Below are 19,486 nucleotides of genomic sequence, written 5' to 3'. Positions count from 1 at the left end.
CATCAAATGTTTGGTGTATATATCATTCCAGACTCAACATTTCGGCTTTTCATCCAGAAAAATACAGAACAGATCCCTTACGTGCACACACACACACACACACACACACACACACACACACACACACACACACACACACACACTTCCCTTACTACGATGTGTCATTACATATTTTGTACTCTGTCTGAAACCTTGGTAGAAACTGTGTGAAGTTGAATCAGCAACATCCAGTAACCCGCTCTTGAACCTAAAATATTACACCATATGCTTATTTTCAGAATCTCTCCTAATTTTAAAATGGGGAAAAGTAAGTGCCAATTTAAATGATTATCCCCGTTGCATTAGACTAATCCTCAGGCGATAGAAACACAGACCTTGTTTGTATTTCTGTGTTTTCGCATTATGGAGGAATAATGATGTTTGGCAGCAAACGAACACAAGCATATTATGTTCTATGGATTCAGGGTCCTAAAAATGAGTATTGGGCCAATAACAGGCGAGCTGATTCTCGGTTAAAAATAGCTTTTGCATGTAAACATCATGAAGCATGCATGATGATCATCTGATCTTATACAGTTGGTTTTTCCCCCCCTCACCACATCACACTTTTAACAAATAGAATTAATTTACGATTTCATTTAGCGGACGTTTTTATTCAAAGCGACGTACACCTGCATGTAATATCTCGTTGCGTTCCCCGATATGCATACAATATATGTTTTTGTATTTGTTCCATGGCTGTTACAAAAACATCTAATTTCAATAGTCTCTCAGCACCTTTCTGTGGAGGGATGTGTGGCCAAGCAGTTAAACAGTGCTTCTCAAAGTGGTACTAGATGGTTCCATTGTACTTTGCAAACTGCCAGATCTCAGGCTTCACAGAGGGGACCTAATGCTCCTTGGAATCCCGTGAATGCCCTCCAGTGAATGCTGTAGAAGTTTATGTCAGTCCCAGTGAGATTGCTGGAAAGTGGTTCTTGAGGCAGAAATTCCTGTTAATTGGCAAAGTGGCTATGGACTGGCCCCTTTGTTCCCCCTTATACTGGTGTAGTCTGTCTGTCAGGGTGATACACTGGGCCTGGCATCAATGAAGTGCTTGTTTCCACTGCTATCCGGCCCTGGAGAATCGGCCTCTTTAAGACAAGTTGTTTCTCCTTTCAAAATCGCCTTTGTGCCCATTATCGAAAAGATGGAAGGGCGCCATTAAGAAGTGATCTTTAGAGTGAGTATTTCTCAAGCCTCCTGGCCAGGCATCCTAATAATAATAATGAGTTTTTTTTGTCTATGTATTGTTTTTGTCTAAATTGGAGTCTGTTTGACTGCAAGCAAAGTGAGCGGTGGGAGCAAAACAGACGGGCTCAAGCTAGCGGACGATAGATAGCATTTTTACCTAGTGGCCCACTTTCTTTCAGGTTGGATGATGAAGATCTGGCATGGAGTTCTCAGAACACATCATCTGAGGTAATTGTTTATGATATAATGAAGAGGGACTAGCCCTTTGGCCGGAGGAACAGAAATAAAGGGATAATCCGCAAATGGCAGGGTTGAAGGAAACGGTAGAGGAGTGCAGACTCCAAAGAGATGAATAGTAGGCCCCTGCTTTGTTGAATCAACAGAATGTGTGTCACCCCCCCCCCTGGCTTTAGAGTACTTATCAATCGAAACACCATTTCCCATGCCAGCATCAAGCCCTTCTCAGTTTGGCAATAGAAAGTATAGTATTCTTGTTTTGTTTTTTTTTGTGGGGGGGGGGGGTCTCCCACTGACGAAAAACCCGTTGAATTTTTCATGTGGCAGACACCAAACTTCTGTTGCTCTGGCCCAGTTTTGGTGCTAATTAGTGCCTAGCTATGTTCAAGGGCATTTGCTCAAGCAAGGGAATGCCGGTGCCACCTGTTCTCTCTTGCTGTCTCTCTCTCGCTCTCTGTGTGTAGAGTCAGTTTCTCACTCTTTCTCTCAGTGCTGGGAAATAAAGAAAACGTTATCATGACAATAATCAAGGATAAGTTCATGCATTATCAATATATATTATTATATCTGCTTACATACCAAAAATCCTTTATTTGTTAACCCAACTGAGGTTCACCACGCTGAACTGTTGAGAAGAATATCAAATCAAAGTTGGTCTTCAAATAATACTCCCTAACATATTTCAGATCTCATTTTGTGAGATATTTAATAGATTCTTGTTATCATTAGACCTAACTTAGACAATAAATGACAATATCTGAATTTCATCCCAATACAATACAATGGAAACAATCAACGATAATATTGAATTATTTCCCGGCTCAACTTTCTCTCATGGTTTCTCTTACTGTCTTTATCTCTGTCAGTATGTTCTTTTCAGTGGCCCATTTCTATTCCCGTTTCCATTTCTAGCAATATGTTTATTGTACTAGTCATAGGCTTGGATGCTAACTTGACCAAATAGTCATTGTCTGCAAGTTTCACTTCCATGTAAAATCCCCCTTATATGTCTTTCACTGTGCGGTATTACCACCCGAGTTAGTGACCTCACCACCCAAGTTAGTGACCTCAGCAGAGAAGTAAAGGCCAGATGTGGAAACATGAAGTCACAAAGCAGTCCATTGCACCTATTAAAGGCTTTGCAGTTTATAATTAATGAGGAGTCAGGCCTGTAGCACTCAGAGCTCCCTGACTTATCAATCTCCCACCAGCTCTTTATCAGAGAGGCCTGTGGTTTTCTGGCCATTTGAATGGAGCGGCCGATTTGATAGGGATTCGATGGAGAGGAACAGAGGGGGGCTTGTGTGCTCCCCAGGATCCTCGGCCACTTCCTGTCCCTCTGCTCTGGGAACGGGCCAGGGTGACACAGGCCACGCATCCCCACTCAATCCCTCCACTGTTAAACACTGGAAGGATGATCAGTCTCACACTACTTTTTCTTCCCCTCCCCGCTACCACACGGCCCCGCTCTGCACGTTTCTAATGAAAGAAACAAAAACATCTTTGGCTTTCAGAGAGATGCATCTCTGTGTGTCTTTGTGTAGGCGCAGCTGTGCAGGCCTGGTTTGGATGGGGTGCTGGGAAGAGTACATGCTGCTCTTTCCCTTTGCTGCACCACTGCCTCAACCCACTGGGTCTTTACCGATGCTTATTTTGTAAATCCTGAGGCCCTGGCACTCCAAGGGGGGGAGGTGATCCAGTGGGTCAACCATAAAATGGAGAGGTCCCATTACTTATCTATCATCAGTGTGGCAAACACTGATGATAAGTACAAAGCCTATAGCATGACAAAACCTCAGTGGTGTGGTTTTGTCATGATATAGGCTTATATCTATAAACATTGTTGAACAATTATATACATTGCAAACTCATGGCCTACCCAGCCATTCACAAGCAAATTTATGCATATTCACATACAAGTAAAGACAAATAAAGTGTCAATTATTACAGTTGTCTTTTGGCCATCAAAATTGCCCACTTGGACTTTCAGCTTCCACTCATTCACTTTTACAGAAGCAGGTATTTCACAAATATGTGTTTTGTGTTTGTTAAGAGCACCATACTACTTAATAAGTTCTTAATAGAGAGACAAGCCAGTCAGCTGTGTTGGAGGGAGGTGAATAGATTAAAAAAAAACTCAGCAAGTCAGCTTTACTGTTGTAATATAACCTAGCATACAAATATTAGCCTTGCTTGCCACAAGAGATGTAGGATCCTGGCAGGTAGGTGCGAGGGCACATGTGGTCCAAAGCTGAGATGGTGAGCAGTGGTTTTTTTTTTCTACTCTGCTGAAACCTGATTTTCTCCCTCCTCTGAAAATCACCTCAGCGCGTTGACATGTGAGTTTTACATAGAGCCTGTGTCAACGGAACAAACTGACCCTTGTCAACATCTCTCCCAGGCAGGCTTTATAATCTGAGCTAAACCAGGAAATGGGGACATTTTTATGTGAAAAGTTCAGAATGTGACATGCCTTGAGGTTGTGACTAATCTCAGATTAGGTTGTTTCTGAGGTATTGAAATCAAAATCAACATGTGTAGGAATTCGTCTGAGGGAAATCATTGCTACGGCGTCACAACATAAAACACTTGATTTTATTGCACCTACAGAAACACGGGTCCCAGATGCTTTGTTAAGTGTAACTAGTAGGGGTGTAAAGATACAGTCAACTCACAATTCGATTCGATAGACGATTCAGGGCTCCTGGTTCGATACAACCTCATGTGCATTTGGAGAACAAAACCCACCAGCCCACTTCATCAGCTGGCAGTTGATGATGTGGGCTGTGATGGTTATGTAGCTTTGGGTAGCAGGAGAGGTCCAGCCGTCTGTGGTTATCGTGACTCTCTCAGCCTTCTGGAGGGCCTCTTTGACCTTTACTTTCACATCCTCATACATGGTAGGAACTACAGATTTGCTGAAATGTTTATGTGATGGAATGTGATATTTGGGCTCCAGCGTGTTGACAACTTTTTTTTAAATCCTTCATCCTCAACTGCTGAAAATGGTCTCATGTCTTTGGCTATAAAAATCCTGATGCTTTGTGTTATCTCTTTCGCCCGCTGACTTGGTGGCAGAAGTGGTGCAGCAAATGACTTCTTGAGAGTTGTTTGGCTTTTTGCTAATTTAACAAGTTGCGAGTGTAGCTTGTCCTTATGATGCTGTTGTAGATGGTGGAGTATGTTAGTGGTGTTAGCCGTTGTGTGTAAGCCATGGTGCACCGGTAGAGCTTGCAAATAGTCTTAGTAACAAGGTCCACAATCTTGTGTCCAAAATGGTGACAAGGTCCACAATCTTGTCACTATTTTCTTGACTCTGTGCTCGAAAACCAACATTATGCCATACAACTGACAAAGTTTGATGGAGCATCCTCTATTTCCACCTCCTCCTCCATTTTCTTGCCAACATTTGATCACTACGGCCAGTGAACATATTGCGTCCCCTTGCATTACTGTGCATCACTGTTGCCTCACAGCAAGAAGGTCCTGGGTTTGAACCCCAGGTCGTCCCAGGTCCTTTCTGTGTGGAATTTGCATGTTCTCCTCGTGTCTGCACGGGTTTCCTCTGGGTGCTCCGGTTTCCTCCCACCATCAAAAAGACATGCATGTTAGGGTTAATACTCCTGCCTGTGCCTCTGAGCAAGGAAATTGAAAGAAGAACTGGAGTTGGTTCCCAGGTGCTGCAGCTGTCCACTGCTCCTGTACAATAGGATGGGTTAAATGCAGAGAACAAAATCATTGTAAGAATACAATGTAAAATGAAGTGGCTTTCATTAACATATCTTTTTATTACCCACATCCAGCTTCCCACTCGCAGACACGGCCGTAGGGACGCCTGACCAAGCCAGAGGTAACACGGGGATTTGAACCGCCGATCCCCGTGTTGGTAGGCAACGGAATAGACCACCACGCCACCTGGATGCCCCTTCATTAACATATCTACATCCTCTGGGGATCACAGTTTAATTGACTTAATATTGCGATCAATTTTTCAGCTTCACAATGCGTATCATCATATTTTTGAATCATGAAATATCGTGCCACGGTCTATTATTACACCCCTAGTAATTAGTTATTTATGTCTCTTTCATATAGCTTCAGCTTCCCCCAAAATCTCGGGGGCAGGCAGCAATTTTCCTGGACTCTTATGTTGAATCCTTTAGATCTTAAGATTTGCCCAAAAGATGTTGAAGCAATGTGGGACGATAAAGAACAATTAGGACATCGATGTTGAATGTGCAGGGGAGCAGGGATTGAAACAGTGGTGCCCAGCGAGGGTCACTGCAAGCTACCTCACTTTCCTAAGTAAAGGATTGGTGGTCCTGGGCTCTGACCTGCAGTCACCCCTGTCTGCCCCTGTGCTCTGGTATTTTTTAACACAGATCCTATTTTCCTACCGTTCGGAGTCAAACCTATCAAAGGGCACTAGAACATAAACTGATTCAGTATTGGGCAAGATCACGTCAGCTGACTGGTGCAATGTAATCCTTCAGAGCAATAGTGCTCGCCAAATAACATCCACTAAAAGCTGGGTTTTTTTGGCACTAAATGGCTCAATATTTTAGAGGAGTCATATCTAAACGTATAAATTTCTAACCCCAGAGAAGAAGTCTTGCTCCGTAATCTCGTGAGTTGTTACAGTAAGACAACAGTGGAAGCGTTGGTTAGAAAATGTAAAAAAAAAAAAAGGTCTATCACTGCGCTGACTGATTGTACTGGGATTGTCTTTTCATAATGGAAGGTGTTTTCAGACACTTCTCACAACATTTTGAGCCCATTAGTGCCAAAAAAACAGCTCTTTTAGTGGATGTTAATTGGCGAGTACATTTGCCCCAAAGGATTACATTGCAGCTTGGTGCGCAGCAGTCGGCTGGCGCGAGTTTGCTCAACACTGAATCAATTTAAAAGATTCTGCTACCCATTGCTCAGTTTGACTCCTAATGATAGGAAAACAGGGGTTAGGTTGAAAAAATATTTTCTGCTTTTTGGTCAGACTAGCTTCGTCTAGTCAGAAAGGCACGAACTGAGGAAGCCTCTTGGATGAGAGGCAAAACGTCTTCATGGATATATACCAAGTCCAGTTGCATTTGATTCAACTCCTTTGGATAACCATGACCTGGATGAATGAGAACATTCACAGACATGTTGAAAAAATACCATTTCCCTTTAACTGGAAGTGATAGTGGCTCTTAAAAGGGTCTTCGTTCTCTTGCTCGGCAGTGGCAGAGAGGGTAGTGTACAGGGCAGAGCCGATACCACACCCTTCCCCACATCATATGGAAGCACCAACCACACCACCCAGGCAGGCAGCTTACCCCCCACTTGCTTTACTGCCCCAGAGAGGAACATTTGAATTTTAAAATCGGCCTGGTGAACAAAGGGGTGGTGAAGAAGAGATGGAGGAATATATCACTTCAGTGTTTTGGGGTGGGGTGGGGGGCTGCATCCAATCTGTTATCTAAATGCCATGGCCTGGGCCTGTTATGTTTGATGACTGTGCTTGCATTTTAAAATGTTGATAAAATAGCAATATATGTTTTTTTTCTCAGTAGTTCTTTTTCCTTTTTTTTGTTTTTGTTGTCATCTACCAAGACATGCCTGTTTGACACTGGCATTCAAATTCCCTGGCATTTTGGGCTGTTTGGAATGATCCAGGACAGCGTCTGTGGCTCGTGGCGGCGTTGTATATCTGTGTATCCTGCGAGTGGATGTTGTCTCTACCTGCTCCTCATGCATTCCTCCCGTGGGGTGTGGGAGACAGAGAGGAGTCGTAACTCGCCCTTGTCCTCCACTCTGCATTCCTTAACCATGACTTGACTCACTCACACTCCTGTAAGAAACTTAGGAATGCCACAGTATATGCTCTCTCACACACACACTCACACACACACACACACACACACACACACACACGCAAACCTGTTTGCCACGACATACATCCGGCTCGCTGTCATAACTTAGTGAAATGGACACGTTTTCCTGGTTGAAGTCAGCTGTGATCTGGCTTTTTTTCTTAATTTATTTGCTTTGCTGAACTGCTCCTACATGTCTTCTTTTTATTATATATATATACACTACCGTTCAAAAGTTTGGGATCACCCAAACAATTTCGTGTTTTCCATGAAAAGTCACACTTATTCACCACCATATGTTGTGAAATGAATAGAAAATAGAGTCAAGACATTGACAAGGTTAGAAATAATGATTTGTATTTGAAATAAGATTTTTTTTACATCAAACTTTGCTTTCGTCAAAGAATCCTCCATTTGCAGCAATTACAGCATTGCAGACCTTTGGCATTCTAGCTGTTAATTTGTTGAGGTAATCTGGAGAAATTGCACCCCACGCTTCCAGAAGCAGCTCCCACAAGTTGGATTGGTTGGATGGGCACTTCTTTGAGCAGATTGAGTTTCTGGAGCATCACATTTGTGGGGTCAATTAAACGCTCAAAATGGCCAGAAAAAGAGACATTTCATCTGAAACTCGACAGTCTATTCTTGTTCTTAGAAATGAAGGCTATTCCATGCGAGAAATTGCTAAGAAATTGAAGATTTCCTACACCGGTGTGTACTACTCCCTTCAGAGGACAGCACAAACAGGCTCTAACAGGTACTATTTAATGAAGATGCCAGTTGGGGACCTGTGAGGCGTCTGTTTCTCAAACTAGAGACTCTAATGTACTTATCTTCTTGCTCAGTTGTGCAACGCGGCCTCCCACTTCTTTTTCTACTCTGGTTAGAGCCTGTTTGTGCTGTCCTCTGAAGGGAGTAGTACACACCGGTGTAGGAAATCTTCAATTTCTTAGCAATTTCTCGCATGGAATAGCCTTCATTTCTAAAAACAAGAATAGACTGTCGAGTTTCAGATGAAAGTTCTCTTTTTCTGGCCATTTTGAGCGTTTAATTGACCCCACAAATGTGATGCTCCAGAAACTCAATCTGCTCAAAGAAGTGCCCATCCAACCAATCCAACTTGTGGGAGCTGCTTCTGGAAGCGTGGGGTGCAATTTCTCCAGATTACCTCAACAGATTAACAGCTAGAATGCCAAAGGTCTGCAATGCTGTAATTGCTGCAAATGGAGGATTCTTTGACGAAAGCAAAGTTTGATGTAAAAAAAATCTTATTTCAAATACAAATCATTATTTCTAACCTTGTCAATGTCTTGACTCTATTTTCTATTCATTTCACAACATATGGTGGTGAATAAGTGTGACTTTTCATGGAAAACACAAAATTGTTTGGGTGATCCCAAACTTTTGAACGGTAGTGTGTATATATATATATATATATATATATATATATATATATATATATATATATATATATATATATATATTCCTCTAAGGTTAGGCCTCGTATCTAGAGTTGCAGGGATTTCTCCTAACGGCTAATGCCTGGCTGTGTAGATCTGAAGTTAAACGCCGAAAGCCCGGGATGGCTGAAGCATGAGGCCCTCTGGAGCCTCTGTGGACTTGAGCAGTTCAAATGCTATGTCTGTGAAATGTGATGAAAAGGGGTGCATTCAAGAGTCTGACATCACTGTTTGTGAGTTCGTTTGAGGCTACCATTTTTACTTCTTGTTCGGCTGGTAGACATGGGAATGTGGGCTTATGCCTCAAGACTATAGTCTTCTCTGAAGTGCTTCAATCCAAAGCAGTCTCTACTATCTTTAATTCATGCAGTGTGTAAATCTTTTTTTTTCTTCTACCCACCCCTTTTCTGGTGTCAAATATTCCTTTAAGTAGATTTGCTGAACACAAAAAAATGTCAACATCGCTCAGTTGGTTTGAGTGCCAGTTCAATAATATTTGTGTAACAGACAAAGTGGATGTTTTCCCTCCTCACGTGACCTATGGCCGACACATCCCAAACTGCCAACGGAATTGAATTCCTTTATTTTCACCATTTTCCCTCTGGAAATCTCCTGAAAGGCTTGGGAGAAAGAGAGTGGGGGGAGAGCGAAAGAGAGAAGAGAGATGGATTGAGTGTGAGAGAGTAAGAACTGATGAAAAGAAAGCTAAACCCTTTGAGGATTATCTTTTTCTTGTCCCTCTCTTTCTTCCCCTCCTCCACCCCCCTTCTCTCTCTCTCTCTCTCTCTCTCCCTCCCCGACTTCTTGTTTGAACGCATGACCAAAGATGATCAGTCTCAGCACGCATAATGACCATATTTAGATGAGAGCATGGGGCCGTGATACAGTGTGAGAGAGAGAGAGAGAGGAAGGGGATGTAAGAGAGACGTTAGAGTAAACCCTAAAAGAAGAAAAGGGAATGGATGTGCGTGTGTGAGAAGCCCTATAGCGCACAGGCAGCAATGCAGCATGGCAGCTTTGGACAATACAGCAGTAAATCAGCCTGTCTATTCTTAGTCTTTTAATACACCACAGGGGCACAATATGGGGCTTCTCTCACTCTCAGCACAATACTGTGAACACATGGAGGTCCTCTTGCTGCAGTCACGGTACTGTGGAAGCCACAGATGCCTCAGATCTTGTTGTTTTCAGAAGGAGAAACTGCTGTGGTTGCCATGTGTATCTGTGTCATGGAAACCGATGAAGAGGGGTAGAGCCAAAAAGCAAGGCACGCTCCTCACCCCAACATCACCTACTTTCAACTTAACAACGAATAGCCAGGCTGTTTTCTCAATCGGTGACTTGATACATCTCTTTTGAGGGTTCACCTTCTCTCACACAAAATAGACGGTAGTTAGAAGTGACTCTGTACTCTACTGATATTAATTACTTTGCCGTTGTGTAACATTCCTGATGAGCTATCTGGAAGAAATTCCAAAAATACTCTGTCTGTCTGTCTTCTGTAAGCCTCACTTGTCACACCCCGTTTAGTGATGTTAGTTGAAGAGCTGGTTGAAGGTGGCTGTATACTCAACAAGGCAAACTTCTCTTAAGTCAAACCACAATTAAACATGTTCTGTGTGTGTGTGTGTGTGTGTGTGTGTGCGTGTGTGTGTGCTCGCTGTTGTTTTGTACTGACACTGTAGGTGCAAAGAATACTTGATTTAAAAAAAAAAAGTCAATACCATTTCACTGCCTTATGCTATAATTCCTGGTTGCACAGTCATACAGGTGCTCACACACAAACTTTGCAAGTCTGGCCTCATAACAATACATGCAAAGAGTCAACCACGATGTGTTTGAATGGAGATGGAAACGGAGTCAACCATGAGGCACACAGCAAATCATAAGGACTTCTAGGTCCGTTGCAGATGACCATGCACCAGGATGAAATGGACACCAAAGCTAATGCGCTTTGTCTTCCTTGACTGATTAACTTTCTTCAAGTATTTCACCGTTTTGGGACAAATGGCTGTTTTTCACGCTGAAGGTGTTGCATATTAAACTCATTGCATTTTTTTTTTCGGTTTGTTTTTTTGAGACAGTATAGTTTGAAAGCTGGGAGGGGCACAGAGTAGGGAAACACCAGAGAGAATCCCCTGCTGGGATTCAGAGGCCAGGGTCTTTACACAATACACCATCCATAGACACATTGTGATATTGTTGGTGCACAGGAAATATGTTAACCTGGAACTTGTCCACAAAAAGCCATTGTGTGGATGAAAGATTCACACCATAAGGTGCAGTCTCTCTCTCTCTCTCTCTCTCTCTCTCTCTCTCTCTCTCTCTCTCTCTCTCTCTCTCTCTCTCTCTCTCTCTCTCTCTCTCGATCACTCTCACCCTCTCTCGATCACTCTATCGCTCTCTCTCTTGATCGCTCTATCTCTCTCCTGATTACTATCACTCGCTCTCTCGATTACTCTATCTCTCAATCACTCTATCACTCAATCACTCTTGACCACTCTCTCAATCACTATCACTCCCTCGATCACTCTATCACCCACTTGATCATTCTGTCAATCACTCTATCACTCTCTCTCTCTCGATCACTTGCTCTCTTTCTCGATCACTCTATCACTCGCTCACTCTATCACTTTCTCTCGATCACTCTCAATCACTATCACTCTCTCGATACCTCTATCACTTGCTCTTTCTCAATCACTTGATCACTCTCTCTCGATCACTATCACTCTCTGTCACGCATTCTTTCGCCATCTCTCTCGCCACATGATCTGTATCTTATGTTTCACACAACCATGTGGCCTTTTGCTTATTTCTAATCACAGAGCTGCACACTGAGCAGTGGCGCATTGGGTTCAAGTGTTACTCTGCGGGCTTTGAGATAATATAGGGGATGAATTGGGTGGAGTTGGTTGTACTTTAAGTTGAAGCTTAAAAAAAAGTTGCAGAATAGACGAAGCCTACTGTAGTTTGGGGGGAAATGGTAGAGATGTTTTCGACAGTGTTTGCTGAATCCCGCTGAATCTCCTCCCGTTCTCTTGGATTCAGTGTTTCAGTTTGACTGTTTTGTCCCCACCCCTTACTTCACTTGGGAAAAGCCAGCGGATCACCTCGTCTAAAATGGGCTGGATATTTTCTTGCTGAGCTTCAATCCCAAAATAATTTCATGAGTGTGTCATACTCGGATTAGGAGCAGGGGATAACAGAAAATCCATGAACCTGCAGCCGGTGCCAGCAGTTGTTTGTTGTTCAGAAATCGTAAAAAAAAAAAAGACTAAAATTGCTCAGTGACCACGGAGTTTACCAGAAAGACAGGCCAGCAGCCATGCTTCTGTTCAGACCAGAGACGTCGCTTGAATTTTTGCGGCAGACTCATTGTGTTGTTTGGCAAACAAAAGGTGATCTGGACACAGATTGCACTAAAGCACAAATACTGGCCAAGAGACACTCACACACACACACACACACACACACACACACACACACACACACACACACACACACACACACAAACATGCTCACTAATGCACACAAACCGACAGTGAAAGGGATAAGGGCTCACAGCTTCTGATCCTATTATACATGCCAGAGGACTGCAGGCTCCTTAGAGGCTGGGAAAATGAGTTTACACTGTTTTTATGAGACTCTCCTGTGGTATAAAACAAAAACGCAGAGATGGAAAGAATTTCCCCAGGTGATCTCTCTCTCTCTCTCTCTCGCGCTCTCTCTCTCTCTCTCTCTCTCTCTCTCTCTCGCTCTCTGTCTCTATCTGTCAGGAAGTGACAGACATCCCACATAATTTAGAGAGACGGAGCCTCCTCTAATCTTTCCTCTTTCTTTATCAGATAAGCTTTGCAGTGTTCTCTGGGCACTTTTTTGTTGTTTTTCTCACCAAAAGTGTGTGTGTGCGTGTGTGTGTGTGTGCGCGCGTGCGCAACGAAGCACACATCTGTGCCGTTTGTTGCATGTGGAATGCTCGGAATCGCCTCCATAGCAACAGCCGGGCCGAGTCCGTGTGGAGCGGTAAATATTGACTCGATCGCCTCCCATCCCCTTGTGTCTGCGTGACAGGAGCACACAGGGCTGGCTGCACACGTTTTATCCCGTACTCAGCAACGTCCCACCTCCGAGGGCGTCTGTTTACCTTCAGACCTCCAAACACGGAGGAGCCCTCCTGAATCCGAGTGGTTCACAGTTTGAGTCACACTGCAGGGAACTACCTGTGGTACAGGAAGAGGTGAAATGCAAAAACAGTATGGGTTCAAGATATGAGACGTCTGGACCGAGGTGTCATCTCAACTCTTTGTAATGATTGACTTGCTGAGCGTTAAAATGGGAAGTGCGGACGCACGTGTCCTGTCAGCTGGGGCAGTTGTTGGAACTGGTGCGTGGGAGGAGTATGCGTAAACATGTCCCATTAGCCATTTCCTCTATTCTTGTTTATGGAAGGAGAATAGAGACAAGAGTGCGTTGAAACTTAACTGACCTTTTGGTACGCTCCAGGGGAACCAGACCACCTGTCTGTGCGCTGACTTGCATCATTAAAGTTAGGCCTGTTAAATGAAACTTTGTCTACCTGAAGGTAACTTGTTCTGGGAGGACTTGGCTGGAGATCTGCCTCCAGTTGAGTGTCACTGCTCGCCCACAGCAGACGGGTTTGTCGAGACAGGGTGAGAGATGTGCATCAAACTCGTCGCTGCAGCAGCAATGGCGGCGGGAGTGGTTTGACCTGTTATGAAGGTTTCAATAACTGTGTCGTTTGCAGGCCCCCAGATGGAATGTCATCCAGGCGTTTGGCGACCACGATTAGGGAATTGATGTTGATAATCTGGACAGAACAAGCAGGGCAGGATTACGCTGCAATTGGTGTCTGGTGACGCAGGAGCCAAAGCCTCCGCACTTTTCTCTGTAGTAATTACATAGAGAGCATTAAGATGAAGGAATACATGCACCAGACCTCCAGTGGGATCACACACTCACAGAGTCGCACTTATACTCACACACACACACACACACACGCTCATGCTCATATATACACACATGCTCATACACACATTCATGCCATAACTGTACACACACCCACTCTCTGTCATGTACACACGCCCACATACCAACCTCATGCCTTAATTCCTACTCGTCTGAGATGGATTGCTGTTGGTATGTGCACAGGGTGTTTTTATACGAGAGTATAGCTACAGAACCAAGAAAACCGGGCTTGGTCTATGTTTTATCAGGTATCCATCAACTGCTATCACTCCCCCCAAACAGGGGTTTTTACCCTGACTTGTCCTCCACACACTCCTGCGTTCTTCATATCTTTGGTTCAGAGAGCAGATGCTGAAAGAAAGACACAGCCACAAGAAACAGTTTGCGCATTTGTTATCCCTTAACCTTGGCCGTGCAGCTGGAGTCACCATTTCTAACATTTTGGGGATTTTAGTGGCAGTGCACAAAGATGCAAAATTTATGTGCCCACTTGCATTTTTTTTTTTTTTTACTGTCCTGATCTTCACTGTCCACCTACACCTATTACCCAGCCTTCTGGAGCCTCTGTCTCTGTACTCAAGCATGATCAAATATCTCACACACACACACACACACACACACACACACACACACACACACACACACACATCAATGCATGAGGCATTTTAAACTTTTGAGGAAATGCACTGAAAACGGGATGCTATCTCCTGGCACCTGTTGTTCTCTCACTGATATCAGCTGCACAGAAAGACGACTAACAGAGAAGGCCTGCGGGGACTAAATGCCGAGTTGTCTCCATCACCCTGTCTGCTGTGCGGTTCCAGCACAGCGACTGCATTCAGGACCACTTGATCTCATTTTGAGATTCATTAACCCGGAGAGGCTGTGCCTAGTTGTTTTTTCCCTTATGATTCCATTGGTATTTCAGCTTAGCATGTAAAACAGGTCAGTTGGCATCTGAGAAGACATGCGGGAACAGCTCTGAATAATCCCCTCTCACGTGTCCTCAGCGATCCATCGTTATCGGTGAAAAGACAGAAATAAAAGGGCTCTCACATTATGCAGGCAACACTTGTTACATTGTAATTGCTAAATTACAATGTAACAATGTCCTAATGCAACATTGTAATTGCCGGAATTATCATGTTATAACAAAGGCTTGATTTGTGACCTTTCACCTCTTGCCATAGGCATAGAAACTGTTTAGTCTTCCTGTAAAGGTAGTCTGTCAGAACATGCCCAGTGCTCTCATCAGACCAAAGACGAATGACAGTAAATACCCTGCGGCAGAGGTATGGGGGGGACTGTAGCTGTCATTTTAACATACAAGTCCCGACTTGCGTCCTCGCATAGCAGAGTTTCACTATCTCTGTCTCTCACACCAGGTCTGCGTGGAGAATGTCTGAATAGAGCCTGCTCCGTTTTGATACTGATGATTACGGGCAAGACTGCTCGGTCTTCTACAAAAGATGAAAAAAAATCCGGGCATCCAGCTGGCGTGGCAGTCTATTCCGTTGCCTACCAACACGGGGATCGCCGGTTCGAATCCCCGTGTTACCTCCGGCTTGGTCAGGTGTCCCAACAGACACAATTGGCCGTGTCTGCGGGTGGGAAGCCGGATGTGGGTATCTGTCCTGGTCGCTGCTCTAGTGCCTCCTCTGGTCAGTCAGAGTGCCTGTTCGGTGGGGAGGGGGAAGTGGGCAGGAATGGCATGATCCTCCCACGCGCTATGTCTCCCTGGCAAAATTCCTCACTGTCAGGTGAAAAGAAGCAGCTGGCGACGCCACATGTATTGGAGGAGGCAGGTGGTAGTCTGCAGCCCTCCCCGGATCGGTAGAGGGGGTGGAGCAGCGACGATTGGCCAGGTACAGTTGAGGAGAAAAAGGGGGGAAAATCTCAACAAAACAAAAAAAAAGAAAGAAAAAATCCCTCAGTAATCACTGCAAAGTTTGTGTCATTGAATTGATCGCGGAGTATCGATACACTCCTCTAACAGATCTGATCAGTGATGTGTGGAGGTAGAGGAATACAGTACTTCGTCTCTTGTTTCAGTCCGTGGATACTATTGGAAGATAATTGTTGTGACCCTTTCTCAAGGAATGAGAAAGAAAGGAAAATGGGAAGAAAAAAAAAAGCATGTCACATTGAGGGAAAAAAAACAACCCCCAACAGCAAGACTATTCCCGTTCAACGAAAGCCCACAAGACTTTAGGGATTTGGAATTCATTGCTGCATCTCGTGCATAATTAAGCAAACCCCATCTCCCTCCCCCACCCCATGCCTGCCTCGCCGGAGGGATTTTCATGTAACTGCCTCACAAAAGGGCAGGTGCTCATTGGTTACTGTACCTCAGGCCCACCAGAGCCAAATTAGACACCTCCTAAAACCTCTATGATGAGGGAGGATCTTACTGACCGATCAAACACATGGAACGCTTGCACGTGCACACACACACACACACACACACACGCATGCACACAGACACACAAGCGTGCACACACCCGATCGTTCTTTCCCTCCTGCAAAACATGAGTGTTCAGCTTCATGACCTCTTTCATTTCCATATTTCCCCGTGACTTTCAGTGGAAAAAAAGAAAGTAAAACATGCTAGGCTCTGCCAGCATGCAGGCCACAGGCCACTTCTGTCTTGTGCATCCCGGCCCGCTGTGCGCTGACAATAGAGGCCTTTGTTTGAAACCAACTATGAAGAAAGGCCCCAGACTCCCCTTCAAGTTCTGTTTCATGTTTGATTCACTCACTTCTCTCTTTCTGGGGAGATTCGTGCTGTTTTGACCTTCTGCGGTCAGCCTTTCGTTGCTATTATTACACAAAAGGGATTAATTTCTACTTAGGTTTTTAGAGGCATCAACTTAATTCATTTCAGAGGTAAAAACTATTGCAGTTTGTGAACATTTGAAGTGACTTTTGTCACCAAGTTTCTGTTTTAAATGGCGATGCATGAACTACTGATGAACGGTGCAAAGGGTTACATTACACAAGATTAAAGTTGTTAATGCAAGGGTTGTCGTCATAATGCGTTGCATAAACCTACTCTGTGAAGTCTCATTAAGCTGACATCTCGTTAAGTGAAAGAGGCAATTGTGTGGAATGGGCAAGGCTTTTCTAGGACTGCGGGATGGAGATGAGTGAGCAGGGCTCATTAGCCATGCAGCCAGTCTGCTGCACAAAAGGCACAAACACACAGGCGCCCGCTGCCACCAGTCCTCGTTGCATCTTTTTGTCCGCTCGTGTCTGGATGTGTGTTAACCTGCGCACTGTTAGGCTGAATGTATATCTGGACCCCTTTTATGTAGACATGGCCTTAGGGGGGAAATATTGACCCCTCCTCGCTAACCCACCGCCACGCCCCACACCCCTACCCCACCCCCTCCTATTCATGTGGCTTGGCGAAAACAAACCTTCATGTTGCTTCCCCTCCCCTTCCCTGTTTCTGTGCGACACCCCCCCCCCCCCCTCTGTGTTCGCCTCTGCCTTTCACTCTTACCACTGTTATTACCATTTCCTAAACTACATCTTGGCCAGGCACCCATGTAGATCAAATCCATACGAGTCTCCGGATGTCATGCATTAATTCCTAAAGAACCCTGTACCACTTTCACTAACTTCATTTGCATGATGGATGAAAAATTTCTGTTTGTGCTGCACGTGTTCCTGCAGCATATGTCATCGCATTTCTCCGACAGAGAAGACATCCATGTCCTGTTTGCCTGGCCGCCAGTCTCCTCCATGTAGCGTAACTCGATTAAAAGATACTCAAGGCTTGAAGATGTCTGTGTATGCGAATGACCCAAGTTAGATATAAAGAATTCATGGACTCGGGGCGCCTCCGTAGCTGAATGGCTGCAACCATTGCCGGTTTGATTCCAGCCGGCGACCTTTGTTGCATGTCATACCCCTCTCTCTCACTCCCATTTCCTGTCTGCCTTTCACTGTCCCTGTCTAATAAAAGTTTAAAAAAAAAAGAACTCATGGACTCCATAACCCTATGGACACCATAGGGTTATGCATCCTGACACTGACCTTGTGCACTCTGACCTGATGACAAATGGAGTAACCATTTCACTTACTTGCTCATCAGCAGTGGAGCTCCAGGAAGACTCCACTGACATTACTATAAAAAGAATTTAGGTTTTTCTGTAAATTACTATTTCCTACCAAGTCCCCAGTGGCACTATCTGTCCATGATAGCAGAGACTTGAGTCCTTAAATTATCCCTGGCTTAGCATAATGATTTCCCTGTGCTAAGCTGTGATTACAGAGGCCGGAGATACTTCACGTGCCGGAGTAGGCGAGGAGGTTTGAGAAACCGGGAGAGGGTGGGGGGGGGTAGATAGAAAGACAGAGAAGAGCCATGGCAATCATAAAATCTCTCAATTTTTGGTGCGCTTTCATTGGGTTTCAGTCTGTATTACAAAATTTCAATAAACACTCCTTGATATATATATATTCAACTACTGGCAATCTCACACAGTCCCCCTCTCACTGAAACAAATTGGCATACAGTCAGCACAATCTACAGTAAAAATGCAAGCTCGGTCGAGCTGTGTTACCACACGGCTAATTAGACGGATGTATTGGGAGCACGCTGCTCCACTGATTGGGGGGTAGTCATGATCATTTAGAGTGCAGTGCCCACACTTGTCCCACATCAGTTCTTACCATCATTCACTAGGATGACAGGGGTATGACTAGAGAGATCATTGGCCATCTTTTTTGAGCATAAACAAAGCCCTTTTTCTCATTATTCATTCACAAGGGTGGGAAAAGTCAGAATAAACACACCACAATGCTATGTAGCATACTGGGATGCTTCTCGTCAAAGCAGTTGTTTGTGTGTGTGTGTGCATATCTGTGTGTGTGTGCGTGTGTGTTTGTGCGTGGGTGCGCATCTTTATATGAGCAAGCATATGTGCATGTGGGCGTGTATGACACGTTGGCCTGTGTTGGTTTATTGCTGGTGGTAGCTGGGGGGTAGTGAAGCCCGCGTCTGTTTTCCAAGTGGCAGCTGCTAGACCATCCTTAGGGAAGTATTGGTTCATGCGGTCTACGTGACACTGTGTCTCTGTGGAGCCAGAGCTGTGGTTTCCAATCCGTCTCTGGTTTCTTCATCCGGCCTTGTCGCAGTCACTGGAATTTTGCCAGATAAACTACTGTTACTATTCTAGGAGGATGACATTAGTCCATTTGACAAAGGCTTTGGAAATGTTATGTACTTTGTCCTCTTCGGAGCCTTGTAAGGACATTTTAACGGTTATTTATTTATTTCAACTGAGGAATAATGATTTTTGTTTTCTTCTCTCTGACTGTCCTATAGGCCTAGGCCATGGGGGGATCCAAGAGCAAACCCAAGGATGTAGGCCAGCGAACAAGAAGCCTCGATGGCAACCTCAGCTCTGGGGGAGGCGTTGGCAGCCACCACCTCAACTCCACTCAACATTCATTAACACCTAATCGGAGCCCTACAGTGGACGGGGGCCTCCGGGGCACCCAGCCCATGGCCAGTAATGCAGAGCTGGCCCTGTTTGGGGGTGTGGACAACAGTAGTGTCACTTCTCCCAACAGAAGCACACTAGCAGGTGGGAAACTCAGTTATGTTAGTTAAACTATGCAAGGGCTATACGTGACCTTTCCCTCCATTTTTCCATGTTTTTTTTCCCTCTGTTAATTATTCAATTTATACATCACCCATGATGTATG

The 19,486-nt window shown here is 44.5% G+C and overlaps 1 protein-coding gene across 1 annotated transcript in view; it reads left to right on the top strand.

The window, feature by feature from the left end:
• src (v-src avian sarcoma (Schmidt-Ruppin A-2) viral oncogene homolog) overlaps positions 1–19,486 on the top strand; it is a 44,514-nt gene that overhangs the window by 1,073 nt on the left and 23,955 nt on the right. Inside the window, exon 2 of the mRNA XM_056274745.1 lies at positions 19,104–19,365. Within this exon, the coding sequence (XP_056130720.1) occupies positions 19,113–19,365 (253 nt within the window). The 5' untranslated portion in view covers positions 19,104–19,112. The remainder of the gene's footprint in view (positions 1–19,103; positions 19,366–19,486) is intronic.

The sequence above is a fragment of the Lampris incognitus genome, chromosome 2 (assembly GCF_029633865.1).
Source record: "Lampris incognitus isolate fLamInc1 chromosome 2, fLamInc1.hap2, whole genome shotgun sequence".
In the NCBI taxonomy this organism is placed as follows: Eukaryota; Metazoa; Chordata; class Actinopteri; order Lampriformes; family Lampridae; genus Lampris; species Lampris incognitus.
This window is presented reverse-complemented; position numbering and strand designations above follow the sequence as displayed.